This window comes from Podarcis cretensis, assembly GCF_951804945.1.
Source record: "Podarcis cretensis genome assembly, chromosome: 6".
NCBI classification, from domain to species: Eukaryota; Metazoa; Chordata; class Lepidosauria; order Squamata; family Lacertidae; genus Podarcis; species Podarcis cretensis.
The window spans coordinates 46,179,408-46,195,382 of NC_137175.1; the positions used below are offsets into that span (position 1 = coordinate 46,179,408).

Consider the following 15,975-nt stretch of genomic DNA (forward strand, 5'->3'; position numbering starts at 1 on the left):
CTACCTGTGGCTGGACACTGCTGGCAGGACCTGAAGATGATTCACCTAAGAATTTAAAAATGAAAATATTTAACATGTGAACTATGAATTCCTGTCCTTGGCCAGTAACAGTTAAGAGAAGGGCAGCAGGCAACTGTGGAAGGTGGGATTACTCAAATACAGTTTCCAAACAGACATGTGGTTTTCCAGCCCTACAAAGCAGTGTGTCAACTTTTCCTACATCACGTGGATAACCACTTATAGCCTAAAAGAGTAGATCATGCTCAGAAAGAAAATGGGGGTAGGGGAATGGCAACATAAATCCTACCTGGAGGACAGTTGTTTGGAGGCAACTGTCAAAATTGGGGAACTATGTAACAACACTAGATTACTATCAGCAGTACAACAGTAAAAGTTGGGCTGCATAAAACTACGAAGGACTATAGTTCAGTAGGAAAGCATTGCCCCACATTCAATCCTCATCATCTACTTTCTGATAAAAGAGGCACACAGACAAGGGCCTCAGATGTCTTTCATAGGGTAGAGCTTTTCAAACTGTGTGTCGTGACATGTAAGTGTGTCGGCTGCAGTGTGTAGGTGTGTCATGTAAACACTCCCCGTGATCCTCCCAGGACTAGAAAGGGGTTCGTTTAACCTCCAGTTTTCTGGTAAAACTGAATTAGTGTCGTGAAATTATGCATGTCTTAAAAGTGTGTCACCAACATGAAAAGTTTGGAAAGCTCTGTCATAGGGTCTGGGTCAGTTCATATGGGGAGAGGCAGTCTTTGTTAGCTTATTAGTCAGTCAGTGAGTATTGTGAAGGGAGTTGGCGTCTGTATTACGTTTTGAATTACTGTGGTAACAGAGGTTCCTTGTACTTTTATATACCTGTATCTGTATCTGCAAAACCTAGGTATATATCAACGTCCGGAACTGTATTACTGAAGCTTTTATCTTCTAGAGCAGTGAACTGTTTGGGACCTTAAGCTGCCTGTGTGTGGTGACTGGAACTATGTAGGTCTCTCACATCAGATTCCCAACATAGCAGTAATCTAACGTAGAGGTTACTGGAGCACAGACAACAAAAGTTAGGGTATTCCTATCCAGATAGGGGTGCAGCTGGGCCACCATCCAAAGCTGATGGAAGGCCCTCTGCTCCACTGAGACCACCTGTGTCTCAAGCAAAACTGATGGATCCAGAAGTACCCTGAAGCTGGGAACCCAAGCAAGGAGTGTAACCCCATCAAGAGCAGGCCACCTCCCATCTATCCGGTCTAGATGTATAATGGGGAACATAATCCAAAAAGCCTGTAAACACCCTCTAAACCTCTGGAAACCCTTTTAAAAGCCAGCAGCACTTACTAGCAATTTTCAACACATTTTTTGCAGTCTTTGTGCTGTTTTGGGGCCATTTTTGCACCTTTTGCAGTTTAATTTGAATCTTTTATTTATTTCCCAGAGCCGCACATATATGCAGTTGTGCAAGAGTTGAACACATGTACATGTGGAGTTGTCTGTATGTCCCACTGAACAGAGGACTTTCTTTCAAATCAATATGCATAGGAGCAGGGTACATGATTTACATGCTGTCCTTTGAACAACAGTGCTTAGTTTTCATGCAAACTAAGGCTTTTAGCATAGTGCCAGTAATTTAGAATATTGTTCCTACTGAAAGCAGGTATAGACCCAATTCTGATATGCTGTCAACTGATGAAAATATTTTTGTTTTAGTAATATTTTTAGAGAATTTGATTCAGGGTTGGTCATTTATTCTGAATTTTATGTTTTATGAGTTGACCATTTAATAATATTCTCTCTCTCTCTCTCTCTCTCTCTCTCTCTCTATATATATATATATATATTTAAAGGAAAATGTAACACATGAAGTGCTCTCGTTACCTCTCACTTGCAGTAGTAGGGGTGCAAGCTTTGTAACAACAAAATTCAAAGAACATCGCAGTTATCAAATCACATGCAAGACACATTAGCTGGGCTCCTGTAGGGCAGAATAATTAAGTATCGAATATGAGGGAATAGTTAATTTCCATTAGGTGGGTCAATAGGAGATTTGTTTGTATGTGTTTGCCTCTCTCCTTTGTTAATTACTTTCCCAGCTGGCTTCAACAAAAAGAGCAGATTATGTCAAAGGAAGCCATATCAGTTGGTGCATTGGTAGATACTTTGATCAGAGCTGTTACACTAATCCTTGCATACCAATGACTTGTTGCCCAGATGAGAGACTTCCACCTAGCTTTATTTTTCCAAATTAAAACTTTTTTAAAACAAAAAAGTTAAGACACTAATAGTTTTCACAGGTACCAGAAAAATGAACACTCCATCACGAATAAGATGCCAAGGAAGAAATAGTTTAACCAAAATCTTACAAAAGCATCTTATCAGACAGTCACTGCAAAATAAGCCTACCCACCCAACTAAAACAATAATGGTTTGAACATCTCATCTTCTGCCCAATACATGCTAATTACATATATTTGCAATAGCTTTTACCTTTTGTTTTTTTATCTGTTGCAGCGTGTTTCTTAGTTTCTGCTGTTAGCAGCAGCTCATAAGGATGCTCCTCTTCTTCATCAGCTGTGCTTCCCCTACTCTTCCTCTTGCTGACAAAACCCTGACCAAACACAAAGACACACACATGGCATGTGCAATTAGGTAAAAGCTAGCAGTGTCACTGACGAGGCTCTTTTTGGTCATGGAATATGCTTAAGAGATCGAAGTCTCAGGAGTATAACCTTCAGTGCTACAGTGTCTTCTTTACCGACAGATAACACTTTCCCTCCTCCTACAATCCCATTACCGTTCTTCCTCAACTATACCCACAAGTCCCTTAATGCTGCTTCTCTTCCACCTCAAATGACCCATACCAAAATCCCCATTTTCTGCTATAGTACTGCAATTTGAAGCACACTTTGTAGTGCCCTCAGAGTCCTTTAGTACTAATGCAGTACAACTGTACCTTATATGGGGGTTACATTCTGGAAATGGTGCATATACACAAACTGCCCCCTTGGAACTGCCTATACACAAGCACTCCTTACCCTTGCAGATCCAGTACATCAAGAAGGCCTTACCCGGTAAGTGCATATGCTCCAGGATGCTCTCACAAGATCTTGTGGGGCTGTCCACGTTTACATGAGATCTCACACAACCGTCCCCAGGCTTTGCACTGGGTTTGCTTGGGCAACCCAGCATGAAAAGAGCGTTTAAGCTCTCTGCCTTGCTTACTGGGCAAGACCCCCTCGGTGTGCTGGCTCTGGAAGTCTGGGGAGGGTCACATGAGATCTTGCAGTAACTCAGACAGCCCTATGAGATCTCGCGAAAGCATCCTAGAGCCTGCGTGCTGAGTGAGCCTTGCTTGGTAAACAAGGCAGAGAGCTCAAAAGCTCTTTTCACGCCAGGAAAACCCAGGGCAAAAAGAGCTTTTAAGCTCTCTGCCTTGCGTGCATTTAATTTGTGCAATTTCAACCAGCCAGCTTCAACCACGGGAGGGTGAAATGGCCCAAGTTAAATGTGCATAAGATGCTATTGTACTGTCCTTAAAGTGTAAAACAGGCACTAGTGAAATGCAGGAAGTGGTAAGTATCTTGTAGCAGCACACTTGCCTTAGAATGACAAGTTGCAACATTATCTGTTGTGAACTATCCTGAGATCCAAGTATGACAGGTGGTATACAAATTTAATTACCAGGACTGAAGAAAATACAACTACTATATAGGGGATAGTGTCAAAAGTGATGCCAGAGGGAAGGGCTGAATTGGTGTGGCCATATATAGGCACAGAGAATGAGAATATCAAAAATGTCTAGGTGTTTTTCCAACTCCAGCACCTTGCATTGTGGTTGCATTTACAGGAAACCATGTCTGAACTGAACCAGGGTTTTCAGTGCCTAATGTGAACATTTCTTCAAAGGAGAAATATTCTGTCAAACTAGGGTCGAGGAATACACCAGGCAGAATTGTATTCCACAGGTGCATGTCTAACAGAATGCCAGTTGTGGAATGAAAGATCTAGATGCTCTAAACAAGAGTGAGGATGGAGTTGGAAGTAGGTGGTGTACTGGAAAGATACTAAGGCTTGTATTCAGCTAATGTTTACTCAGAGTAGACCTACTGTAATTAATAGATGTAAGTTAGACATGGCCATTAGTTCCAATGGGCCTACTACAAGTAAAAGTTAGTTGATTGCAACCCTAACTTTCATAATAATCACAGAAGTGTAGAAAAAAATATTTGTGTCTTCTAAGATATTAAAATGTTTGAAGAAACTTCCTCCATCATAACAGACCCTCAGAGGGAAACAATACACTTACCTTAGAAGACGAACTTTGCTTCTCTACAAGTTCCTCCTCTTCATCAGGGGGAGGCTTGGCAGGAGGCGGCGGACGCTCTCTCTACAGTACAGAAAGCCGCTGTCAGTATCCTGTGCCAAATTCATTCCCAACTTTCAGATCTTTTTGGAAGCAGCAGGTATGCCCTGGAAGAACTGACCTTGCCTCCCTTCAATACCTCTGTTGATGGCAATTTAACGTTTTAAAATAATGATCTCATTACTGTGTTACAGTTCATGACTAGACAGGCTAGAGAGAATTTGCTAATGTTTGATGATATGGCAGTGCTTTGAAATCACAGAGCTTCACTGCGGGGGCACTGTGATGTACTATCTGCCTGGCACCTATCTTTTCTGTTGTGGCACCACCCTGGGGAACCACTTCCCCTCATAAATCAGGCAAGTGGCAACTGTGATGTGTTTCTACTGCTTGCTGAAAGCCTATTTACTTACTCAGGCCTTTGGGGCACATTTATCCGACTCACTGCGTTTTAGCTGGTTATGCTTGCTACTGTATCTATCATACGTTATTGTCTTGATTTTAATGTCTTTGTATTTTATCTGGTTTTAAATGACCATTATGCACTCACACAAATGTATAATATTAGGCAGTATATAAGTGGTTTTAAATAAAATAAGTAAAATATCTGTCTTTGCATTAGTGCCACCAGAGAGCTTTTGCGTGCACTTTGCGCTCTCTAATGATTGACTTAGATAGTTAGTTTCAGGCAACCAGTATTGGATATACTACATTTCACAAGTACATGGAAAGTTGGCATGGAAGTAATGCTGTGGGCACCTTCCTTAAATTCTGCTTCATTAACATCCTAAAACTTCATTATGTTTCTAAAAACCACACCAGCAGACATTAATGCGAGGGTGGGCCAGAAATGAGCATAGAAACTGAGTCAGCAGGGGCAGAGGGAGGGGGCAGTGGGGGGCAGACTGCCCCGGGTGTCTTCGCTGAGGGAGGTGACATTTGGCAGTCACAGGCAGGCGGCACACCAAATGTCCGCCATCGGTGGCTCACTCTGCCCCCGGCTGCAGGGCGCACGCATCGCTCTGTGCACCCGAGCGGCTATCCCGTGCCTGGGAGGGCACCCTCTGCGCCCCGCCCCCCTCTGGAGTGTGCCCACCCTGGGCAGCGCGGGCATATGCTCCGCCGCTGTGAGTCAGGCAAGGTTATAGATCAACATGCGCACACCAAATTAAGACACTATAAGGAAGGCACTCGACAAGCCAGCTGCCTAAAATGCCAGAAGATGTGGTTCTTCCTTGGTCTGTATAAAAGGCTTCCTGATCAGGATTGCTGCTGCAGTGTTCCCTGTTATAGGCCCATCTTCATCTAACTGCCATGCTTTGTGTCCATCTCATGTTCTTCTTGCCCCAGATATAAGATGAGCCTGTCTGACACAAAGACTACCCATGCAAAAACAATCCATGTTCAGGTTTAGTTCACTGTGTGGTTTTGCATTGATTTGTATGCTTATGATATGGAGTAATCAATCTTTGCTTTATTAGTATATTCCAGACTGCACTAGGCTATAGCGCTATTCTTCTCAGTTAGCTGTTAGCTTTTGTCTGTTTTCTTCTGCTCCAGTATTGCTCAATGTGTATTTCTACAGTTTTCTATGAAGCTATTAAGTAATGAAGGCAAGGTGGCATGCTTCCAATACACAACTGTATCTGCTCCATAGTCTGTACAGACCTTGAGATACTAGATCCAGCAGACGCAGATCCTTTTAGGCAAGACTGCTTTCAGGAAAGCTATATAATCATACTGAAGCTATATAATTATCCTGTAAAGCCCCCAAGCTCCCCCTACTGGATTGCATCTACAAATTCTGTAAATAATTGATTTGCTCCCAAACTAAAATCACGAACTAACAATGTGACAGAGAAGCCTGGCATTCAACATTCTTTGGATGGAGGAAAGCTGGATGGGAAAAAAATATTTAAATGAAGGTCATGCTCTGCACAAGCTTCTTTCCTTGTAACTCAGGAACAACCTGAGGTAGCAGTAGCAACATGAAGAGATTCATTACAGTGAACACATTCAACAGCCAAATATACTGGTGTAGAATTTCACCAAAATCCGGATAGCCATCACATCATGAAGTTATAATGCTCAAGAGCTCTGGGAGAACATCACGCGTAGCACATGCAGCAGGGAGTGGCTTCCAATTGCTCAGTAAGCAAAGCCTGTTGCAATTATTTAATATTATGGTCAAACTGTACAGCTAGGCTATCAACTTACTGCAAGTGTGGAGAGTGCACAGGCCTGGAGATATATCCCAGACTACTTTCCATAAAAAGGAAACAGACAACACACATCAGGTTACATACAGGCCTCACTCCTGTCACTTTAACACTGGTCATCTCCGCTTCCCTATTCACTGAATCTCTGTCTGAAGATCTTCCACTGGCAAGGCTGTCTAAAGAATGGCAGGAAGTTGCATTGTACAAGGCTTCATATGGACACTCGTCTGGCTTTCCATCAAAATCTATGATCAGCTCTGTCACTGCTTTCTCCACATTGCCTAGAGGAAACAGAAATTGATAATTAATAATAATAATAAATAATACATTTTTATTTATACTCTGCCCTTCCCAGTTCAGAAAACTGGGCTCAGGGCAGCTAACAACAAATTTAAAACACTTAATTGTGATACAACAAAAAACATAAAATACAGTATAAAAGTGTGAATAAATTCAAAGTTCAAAGAACAATTTAGGGGAAAATCCATCCAATGAACATTAGGGCAGCAGCTGAAGAAGGAGCAAAAAGGGTTTTCTCGTGTGTGTGTTTCTTTGTGGCTGATTAGCTGCTTTCCCTGTGCAAACGTCAGAGGGGGCAGGGTTTCTGTTGAGGCAGGTGATTAGCTGTGGGAGGAGCTTATCAGAGCTTGCAGGGCATCTTTTAGATTTAGGGGAGCTAGTCTCAAACGTTTGTTGGGGGAGACCTAGGTTTTTTTGGGGGGGGGAGGTATTTGTCCTGTCTACACGCTTCTTATGATGGAGGACCGCTGTAGCCACCCCCAACAACACGTTCTCAAGATGGAGAGTGAGGGAACAGCTGCAGTCGCCTGCGGTTCCTGCGCAATGTTTGCCATCTTGCCAAAGGTTGCAGGCAGCTTTACCTGCAGCAATTGCATGTTGATTGCCCTCTTAAAAGACAAAGTCCAGCAACTGGAGGAACGTGTAGCTACGCTCCAAAGAATTAGAGAGCTGGAGCTCTTCTTGGAAGCAACAGAGCACACCGTCTCCACCAAGGAGGAGACAGGGGACTCCCCTGAGAAGGAGGCTAGTTCACCAACACAGGAGCCAGATATATGGAGAAATGTGACTCAAAGAAGTAGGAGGCCCACGGTTCGCTCTGATTGTTTAGAAATACACAATCGCTTTGAGGTCCTCTCCCCTAGCATGGAAGACGAAGAGCAGACTCCATTTGAGGATCTCTCCCTCATTACAGTCGATCAGGTATATGAAGACGAGCAGCAAAGTCAGTCCTCAGGGAATGTGCAGACGGCCTTGGAATGGACAGCTCACGGAAGAACCCCGACCAAACCTAAGAGGAGGCATGTAGTGGTGATAGGGGATTCCCTACTGAGGGGAACAGAAGCAGTGATCTGTGGGCCTGACAAGATGTCTCGGGAAGTGTGCTGTCTCCCCGGGGCTAAGATCCAAGATGTAACTGAACGACTACAAGGAATCATAAAACCCACTGACAAATACCCCTTCCTCTTGGTTCATGTGGGAACCAATGACACTGCAAGCAATAGCCTCCAGAAGATCAAAAGAGACTATGAGGCTCTGGGCAGGAAATTGAAGCAATTAAATGCACAAATTGTCATCTCATCTGTCCTCCCAGTTGAACGATGTGGCCCAGGGAGAGAGGGAGAAATAGTGGAAATGAACAGCTGGCTTCGCAAATGGTGTAAACAGGAATGGTTTGAATTCTTAGATCAACTATTCAACTGACTACAACTAAAGTTGTAGGTACTGACTACAACTCAAGTTTTACTTTCCACCCAATTTCTTACCCTGGGGAACACGAACTGAGGTTTCAGTAGAGGTAGCTGATGCTGGCGGTGTCTTGTCTTCTGCTTTTGCAATCTTCTTCCCTGTTGTGCAATCTGAAAAAATAAAAAGTGCAAGTCAGCTGTAGAAACGAAGAATATGTAGAAGCAGCAGTGGTAGATGTCTTACAGAGAACATACCAGCTTACTTTTAATTTATTCAGAACTGACAGATTTAATATGTGCTCATTATACTTGGATGCTACAAATTTGACAAAAAAGTCAAATAGTACTAAGCCTATTATGTCTAGAAACAAATGCTTCGATTGGCCTTGCTTTCTCATTGATGGCATAAGTTAATGATGCCAATTCCATCAACTGCACGTCAAGAGCCAATTACAAGGTGTATTATAGTCATACGCATCTGAAATTGGATAAGGAAAACTGAAGTGCTAAATAATCAAATTCAACACTCATCATATACCTCACAAACTTTTACTAGAAGTCATTTTTCACACCCACATTAGAGTTCACTGAACAACCCAAAACTTTATAAGTTGCTTCAGTGAGTCTAAGTCACCACACTTTGTGCATGTGTACAATAATATTAGGTGGAGTTACACTCTTTCAATTGTTCCCTCTGTGCAAGCAATGCAGCTTGCCAGATGGAATGACAACTCTCCTCTACTCGCACACTGCTCCAAGGGTTCTCCCAACTTCTGCCAGAGCCAAATTTGGGGTGGGGGGATGAGGAGGAGGGGGAGTGGAAGCCCTGTTGCACAAGTGACTTACCTTCAATGAGAGCTGCTATTTGTTGGCTTTTCTGAGATGGAAGTTCCCTCACAATCTCCAAAGCAGTCAGGCCTCTGTTATCTTTTATATTCACATCAATGCCTTAAGACATATATAGAAAGGTTTACAATTTATTTTTCATTAAAATGTGGCTTTATACACAGTCTATCATTAAAAAAGTCATGGTCAAATTGTGAACTGCAATGCAGAACACTTAAAAGATGTACAAGCATCCAGGTCAGATGTCTGACGTAGATAAAACATTTTCATACTCAAACCCTGATATAAACATCAAGAAAAGTCCAGGGCTGGTGATATGTCTTCCTCCCCTCCTTCATGTGTATTCTGCCTTCCTTCCAAGGCTTGCTTTAACCATAGTTTAGTATTGCTGTGCTGATGCATACAACAATTAAAGCAATTAAGGAATCCTAAAGTCGTGTAAAGGCTTTCCATTTTATATTTTTTTTAAAAAAAAAATCTGATCCTGGCAAACCTTAAATGTAATTAATCCCTGATGTAAATTTGGCACTCAACTGTGGTGAAAGCAAACTGTGGGGAGAATTTGTAGCGCACAAATTCTTGACCTCTAAATAATTATTATGGCTGCATTATATTGCTTAATATAAGGCTTCTTACATAAATAACCAAACCAAACAGAATCAGGGACACTTTAAAGATTAACAATGTTATTATGGAATAAATTTATACCATGGTAATATTATTCATCTTTGCTATTTTTGCTATGACATGAATACAACTATTATTCTGGAATAGGAAAAAAAAAATCTCTGTCCTATTGCAGAATTTCTGAATCTGCTGAGAACACAGTCCCAATTATTCCAGCCTTGTGCTATGTCCAGACAAAGCTATGCAAATAGTCTTTCTGATGGCCAGACCAAAATTATAAAATTCTCTTCCTTGAAGACATACAACAACCCCCAAACCAGTTTGGGAAGTATAGCAAGATCTTCTCTCTTTGGACTGATTTGTGGTGTCTATGATAGCTAGATATGAAGTTTTAGTAAGTTCTATTTAGCTTTTATTATCATTGATGCTTGGGTATGGAACATAACTTTTAAAAGGCTGATGGAGGGAAAGACCTTCAGAGGCCTAAATTCAGCTTATATTGCAGGATGTTTGCAATGAAAGAAAAAAAATATTCCTCAAACATTCACTACAGTCTAAAGATCACAGTACAACTGATACATCATTTTAGCAGAAAGATTCTCACCTGCAGCTAGCAGTATGTGTACTACATCTGTTTTGCCAAATAAAGCAGCTTCGTGCAAAGCACTGCCTTTTTCCGTCTGTAAATCAAACACAGCATGAATCCAAGTTGTGAATGCAATCAGAGAACATTGAAGGCAATACTTGCACATACGCAAGGACTCATTTCACAAACAAAAGCCAGCTGCTACAGCTCATCCACAACTAGAAAAAAATCCCCCAAGCTTCTTTACCAGTACTGAGTTTCTAGTGTTTAAGGCAGCTTCTTCAAAATTACGAGTAATCACTTTGAACCACATCAATCAGAAACTACTTAACCTCTAATCCACACCAGAAGCTACTTCACCTCTAATTCAGTCTTAAGAATCTTGTGTGTTTCCCTTTGTGAAAGGAGCAGTAACACAGAAAGGTTGGGAAATTAGTTGAAAATGTAGCCGCTTCTGTAAACTTGCTATGGGGGCATGCTTTCCAGAGAGATCACAGCAGTCTGGAACTGAACCTGCAGGTCAACCCCTGTAATCCTCAAGGTATTTCCAAAGGAGAGCTCTGATTAGGTTTCATTTAACTTAGTACCTCTCCCAAAAGAGTTAATGCCAATATCCGATACCCAGAACATTACTTCAATATTAAATTCATAAAACTCCCAAACAAAGTACCTGGTAGTTGTTATCCATGCCAGCATCCAGGAGAACATGAACTACAGCTTTATGGCCATTCCTAGCAGCCAGATGCAAAGGTGTGTGTTTCTTAGTATTGCAGCTTAAAAGATTGGGATGAGCATTGAGCAACATTTTCACAACTTCTAATCTCCCGTAGAGTGCAGCCAAGTCAAGAGGAGTCTCAAACTTGTTATTGCGCATAGTAGGGTCAGTCAACTCCTCCAGAAGAACCTTCACCACTTCCGTATGGCCATACTGAGCTGCACAGTGCAGGGCCGTCTCATTGTCGTTATTCTGAGATTACACAAATACAAAAACCATTAGGACTCGGATTAAGAGAGAATGTTACCATCTCTAAAATACCAACTCATAGGCAGTCATTGATTTAAATATAACTATAATAAAATGGTTTGATCAAATTCTTTCCTAAGGTTTATGCAGTACCACATTGATAAAAGAATGAAGCAATACAGGCATCTGGCAAGATAGAAGTCAACTGTGCACAGCCCAATAGTTCATTGTGAGAGAAGTAGTAATGCTTCCATAATTCTCCCCTAGTATTTATATTTACTTCATCAATGTTGCAATCAAAGTGTGTCAACTTTGCGTATTTATCCAGATTTCAAAAAGGACAATTTTAATGCACAATGCAATGGCTGCAAGTTCCCTTGCTTATACAGTGGAACCTCGGGTTGCGAAGGTGATCCATGCGGGAGGCATGTTCGCAACCCGCAGCGCCGTGTCTGTGCACGCACTGGTTGCGATTCGGCGCTTCTGTGCACGCGCAAAGTGTGATTTAGTGCTTCTGCGCATGCATGAGAGCCAAAACCCGGAAGTAACCCGTTCTGGATTCAGCACGGTGCGCAATCTGAAAATGAGTAACCTAGAGCGTCTGTAACCCAAGGTACCACTGTACTTTTGTTTATAAAAGTCTACAGAACTTGCCTGCTGTTAATTAATCTTGTATTACTACTACTTCTTCTTTTTAGCAAAAGAAGCTTGTTGTGATCCAAAGAACTATGAAACTAGTTCTGTAAGTCAGACTTCTCTTGAGCAGTAGGCCTCTATGCCACAACTGCTTCTTGAAACAAGAGGAAGCTTCAAATACTGTAGTCAGTTTGTGGTATCATAGAATTGTGGAGTTGGAAGGGACCCTGAGGATCATGTAGTCCAACTCCCTGCAATGCAGGAATATGCAACTATCCTATATAGGGATCGAACCTGAAACCTTGGCATCATCAGCACCATGCTCTAACCAACTGAGCTATCCAGATATGGTATGAGGAAGCCAGCAGTCAAAAATGTCACTAGTCTAGGCCAAGCTGCTTTGCAGGAGTCGAAGCAACTCTTCAGATCTTAGTTCGTATTTAGATGAAGGCACTACTGAAGGAGGGTTGAGAAACTTAGATACATAAACTATGTATGTAACTAGCTGAACTGAGTGGGTTAACCTGAGCTTGCTTCTATCAGAAATGCTCCAATTTAACAAAAATACACTAATGCTAGAATTTTGAAAGCTGGGCAGTTTTGCACTGGGCAAGGTGTAATATAGAGTACTTCGTAGTTTAATCCTGCATGCTATGTTTTGCTGTAGTATGTTGGACCACATGAAAGCATGGCAAAAATGGCTAAGTAGAAAGAAGCTCAGATCTGCATTCAGGAGCTCATTTAATAGCATGCTGCAAACAAAAAGGAAATTAATATGAACAGTGACACGTATGCAAAAACTCTGAAAAACTGGGGGTGGGGGTGAGTACAAGTGCTCATGAATTGCAAAGTAACAGCCCAAGCTGAGAAATTGCTGGGGGGGGGGGAGGGAAGAGAGATTTATAGCAAAGGTGAAACTAGATGAGGTAATGCAACATTAAGAGCAAGCACAGAAATTCACAAGGAATAAAGAGAGAGGGCATATGGCTCAGGGTTTATAATTAAGATGTAGCACTTAAGAGCAGATACCAAAGAATCTTGATGTATTTTGACAGAACATTACATATGAATCATATATCATGTGCCATAGGAGTCAACAACATCAGGAAAATAAATCAAAAGTGCTGGCTTCATCCTACTCTGCATACTTTACAGCATCTAGTAGTCTTTCCCCTCCATGCCCCTATTAATATCTGGTTAACGTTAATATTAATTGAAGAGACAAGAAGATACTAAGAAAAGAAGGTGTGTATGATTAATATTTAAGGCAGCTACATTATCCTATTTTAATCTGTTTTTAATCAATAGACGATTTACATTTAAATTTGCATATAAGGAATATGAGAATATAGGTGCATCTGAGATGCACATAAGAATTTATAATTGAAAAAGGAGCTCCCATTAGATTTTTAAGCCTCTGGAAAGTGGCTATATTATGTTTTCCACTCCAGCTCAGCATCTGGTTCTGAAGGATTTTTTATAATAAATATGAAGTTACCACTCCTTAAGAGGCTAATCCCTAGTCTCTGATTTCCTCACACCCCAAAACCATAAGGACACTTAACTTTCAGCCTCACAGATCAGCTACAGCTGATTAATGCAGAAAAATGAATAATTTTTTGGATGGAGTTAAAAGCATTATCTTCTCATGTCAGAGAGCCTCAGGTTCAAAGAACTTCAGAAATTTCTTGTAAGGAGCTGAGAAAAAATGATGGCTCTAGTATATTCCCGATTGCCTGAGAAGCCAAAAGCAAGTTCTTCCTGTACCTGCTCCCCGTAAAAGGTTGGGGAATGTCTTTCATTTGAATGCATCTATTTATTAAAAAGTATTTCAACACCAGTTAATATTTAAGAATTCCAAAGCAGTGTACAAAAATACAGCATAAAAACAATAAAGCACTACCATTTTAAGAAGGTAAAATTAAAAAGGTTTGGTTTTCCAAAAGCAGTTCATGTGCTTCTTCATCAAACATACTTACCAAGCTAAATGTTTTCCAATCACAAACATATTTTTAAGACCCCCCCCCCCCGAAGAAATTTGAAAAAATTAAGTTTAACCCTCTAAAATGACATGCCCTGAGGATGACTACATCTCTACAATCTCCTGCTAGACATCTAGTTTAGTTAACTATTACTGATATCAGCTCACATCTAGAGTCACTGTCGTTCATATTAATGGTATATAAACTACCGTCAGCTGAAAATGTATATAACATGTATAGATAAATCCTGTTTGTGTATTGTTATGAACATGAATGTCTCCACTGATAACAGGGCAAAGAAAAGTCCTGCAGATCCTGGAGTACTGGAACCCCAACATTTCATGTACTGTTGCATCCTCTTCAATAGCCCTGCTAAGGTGAACTGTTCATGCATTTTATCAACAATATAATGCTCCTCTTTCTCTACCTTCTGGCTGCTACTGCCTGTGTGCTTCTTGCAAGATCAAGTTATGAGCCTGATCTCTACCCCCACCTTATCCCAGGCCACTGCATGAAACCTTGGAGAGTTAGTTCTTCCCTTTCCTGAGGCTTTCTCTACTTGCAGCTTCCTATCCTTGGAGAAATGAGGATGAATAATCATTTCAAGCCTTAATGCTGCTGGAAATTAGAGAATTTATGTAAAGGACTGTGTTCCTTGCAGCAGATAACAAGCTTTGACCCCTATGGGTTCTGGAAAGCCTGAATACAGAATTTAATACATTCAGATTTTCTGCCTTTAAGGAACCTGCTAAAACCTTTGACTGTAGTAAATAGTCTTGCAGTATTAAGAGTAAATGTTTGCAAGTCTTTAAAAAAACCATTCTATCATATTGTAAAAAAATCTAGAGATCAGTCTCGCTATTTTCAAATCAGACATATACAACAAGTGAACAAACTGTGCAGCAAGAAAGGAGAGATCTGAAGTAGCTTCTCTACATATTAAAACACCAACACACTAAAGATATATAGATGGGTAACTTATTCTTTAAAATTATCTCCCCCACTCACCTGCCAGGTCAGGACTGTGCATACATGCTCCCTTTATACTGCCTCTGATTACTGGCAGCAGATAGCATGCACACAAGCCATGGTGCCATGTGGGTTGTTTTCTTTGGGCCTGACAGGTATAGCAGTTGGGAGAGAGTATGTATTATTGGAGCCCAACTTTGGAGACATGCCAAACAGACCACTTCTGGCTTGAGCAATGGGCTGCAACAGGCAGCCACAAAGTTCATGATGCAAGTTGCACTTAGACTGACACATGAGAAAATTTGTTTCAACATACATTTCCCTTGCTAGATCAGAAATAAATTGAACGCCCATCCAATGCACATTCAAGTGTGCACTCCACTGAAAGCAATGTAATGTTGACTGGCAACCTCCAGATATCAAATGCATCTGATTTAAGATCATAATTATTAATCCTACAAGTGATAGGCATACAGAAGCAGGTTCTCCTTACTTGCACTGGGACAAGGAAGTGTGGGTTGGGGATGAAAAGGGAAGGGGAAAACTGGGGGGGGGGGTAATAATGTTTGCTCTGCTTCTTGCCCTGTTCCAGTCCCACCCCCCCAAACCCGCACCAAGGGATTCACATGTAAAAAGGCAGTGGCTTGCCATATAGCAGACTGGAGCAAAGGAAAAAAAAGACACAACCCTCTATTTGTCAGGGGCCTACATTTGTACAGTGGTACCTCGGGTTAAGTACTTAATTCGTTCCGGAGGTTCGTTCTTAACCTGAAACTGTTCTTAACTTGAAGCACCACTTTAGCTAATGGGGCCTCCCACTGCCGCCGTGCCACCAGAGCACGGTTTCTGTTCTCATCCTGAAGCAAAGTTCTTAACCTGAGGTAATATTTCTGTGTTAGCGGACTTCCGGGTCGGCGCCATCGCCGAATGGCGGACTGCCTCCGAGCTCCGGAGGGAGTCGGCTGGGTAGGGGTCGGGTCCTGCTGTGCCGGCGACGCGGGGACCCTCAAAAACCATGGGCGGAGATGCCCATGGACTTGGTGACTCGGCGGGCACCGTTTGTGCCCCCCCGACCCG

At 41.7% G+C, this 15,975-nt stretch overlaps 1 protein-coding gene across 12 annotated transcripts in view; it reads right to left on the reverse strand.

The window, feature by feature from the left end:
* The window catches only part of ANKS1A (ankyrin repeat and sterile alpha motif domain containing 1A), a 119,015-nt gene that overhangs the window by 70,492 nt on the left and 32,548 nt on the right, over nucleotides 1-15,975 (reverse strand). For all 12 annotated transcript variants that reach the window (XM_079980847.1, XM_079980844.1, XM_079980840.1 and 9 more), the window contains 8 exons: nucleotides 11,018-11,314; nucleotides 10,366-10,441; nucleotides 9,135-9,236; nucleotides 8,367-8,459; nucleotides 6,670-6,863; nucleotides 4,307-4,387; nucleotides 2,488-2,608; nucleotides 5-45 (listed from right to left, as the gene is read on the reverse strand). In XM_079980847.1, the coding sequence (XP_079836973.1) occupies nucleotides 5-45; nucleotides 2,488-2,608; nucleotides 4,307-4,387; nucleotides 6,670-6,863; nucleotides 8,367-8,459; nucleotides 9,135-9,236; nucleotides 10,366-10,441; nucleotides 11,018-11,314 (1,005 nt within the window). The remainder of the gene's footprint in view (nucleotides 1-4; nucleotides 46-2,487; nucleotides 2,609-4,306; nucleotides 4,388-6,669; nucleotides 6,864-8,366; nucleotides 8,460-9,134; nucleotides 9,237-10,365; nucleotides 10,442-11,017; nucleotides 11,315-15,975) is intronic.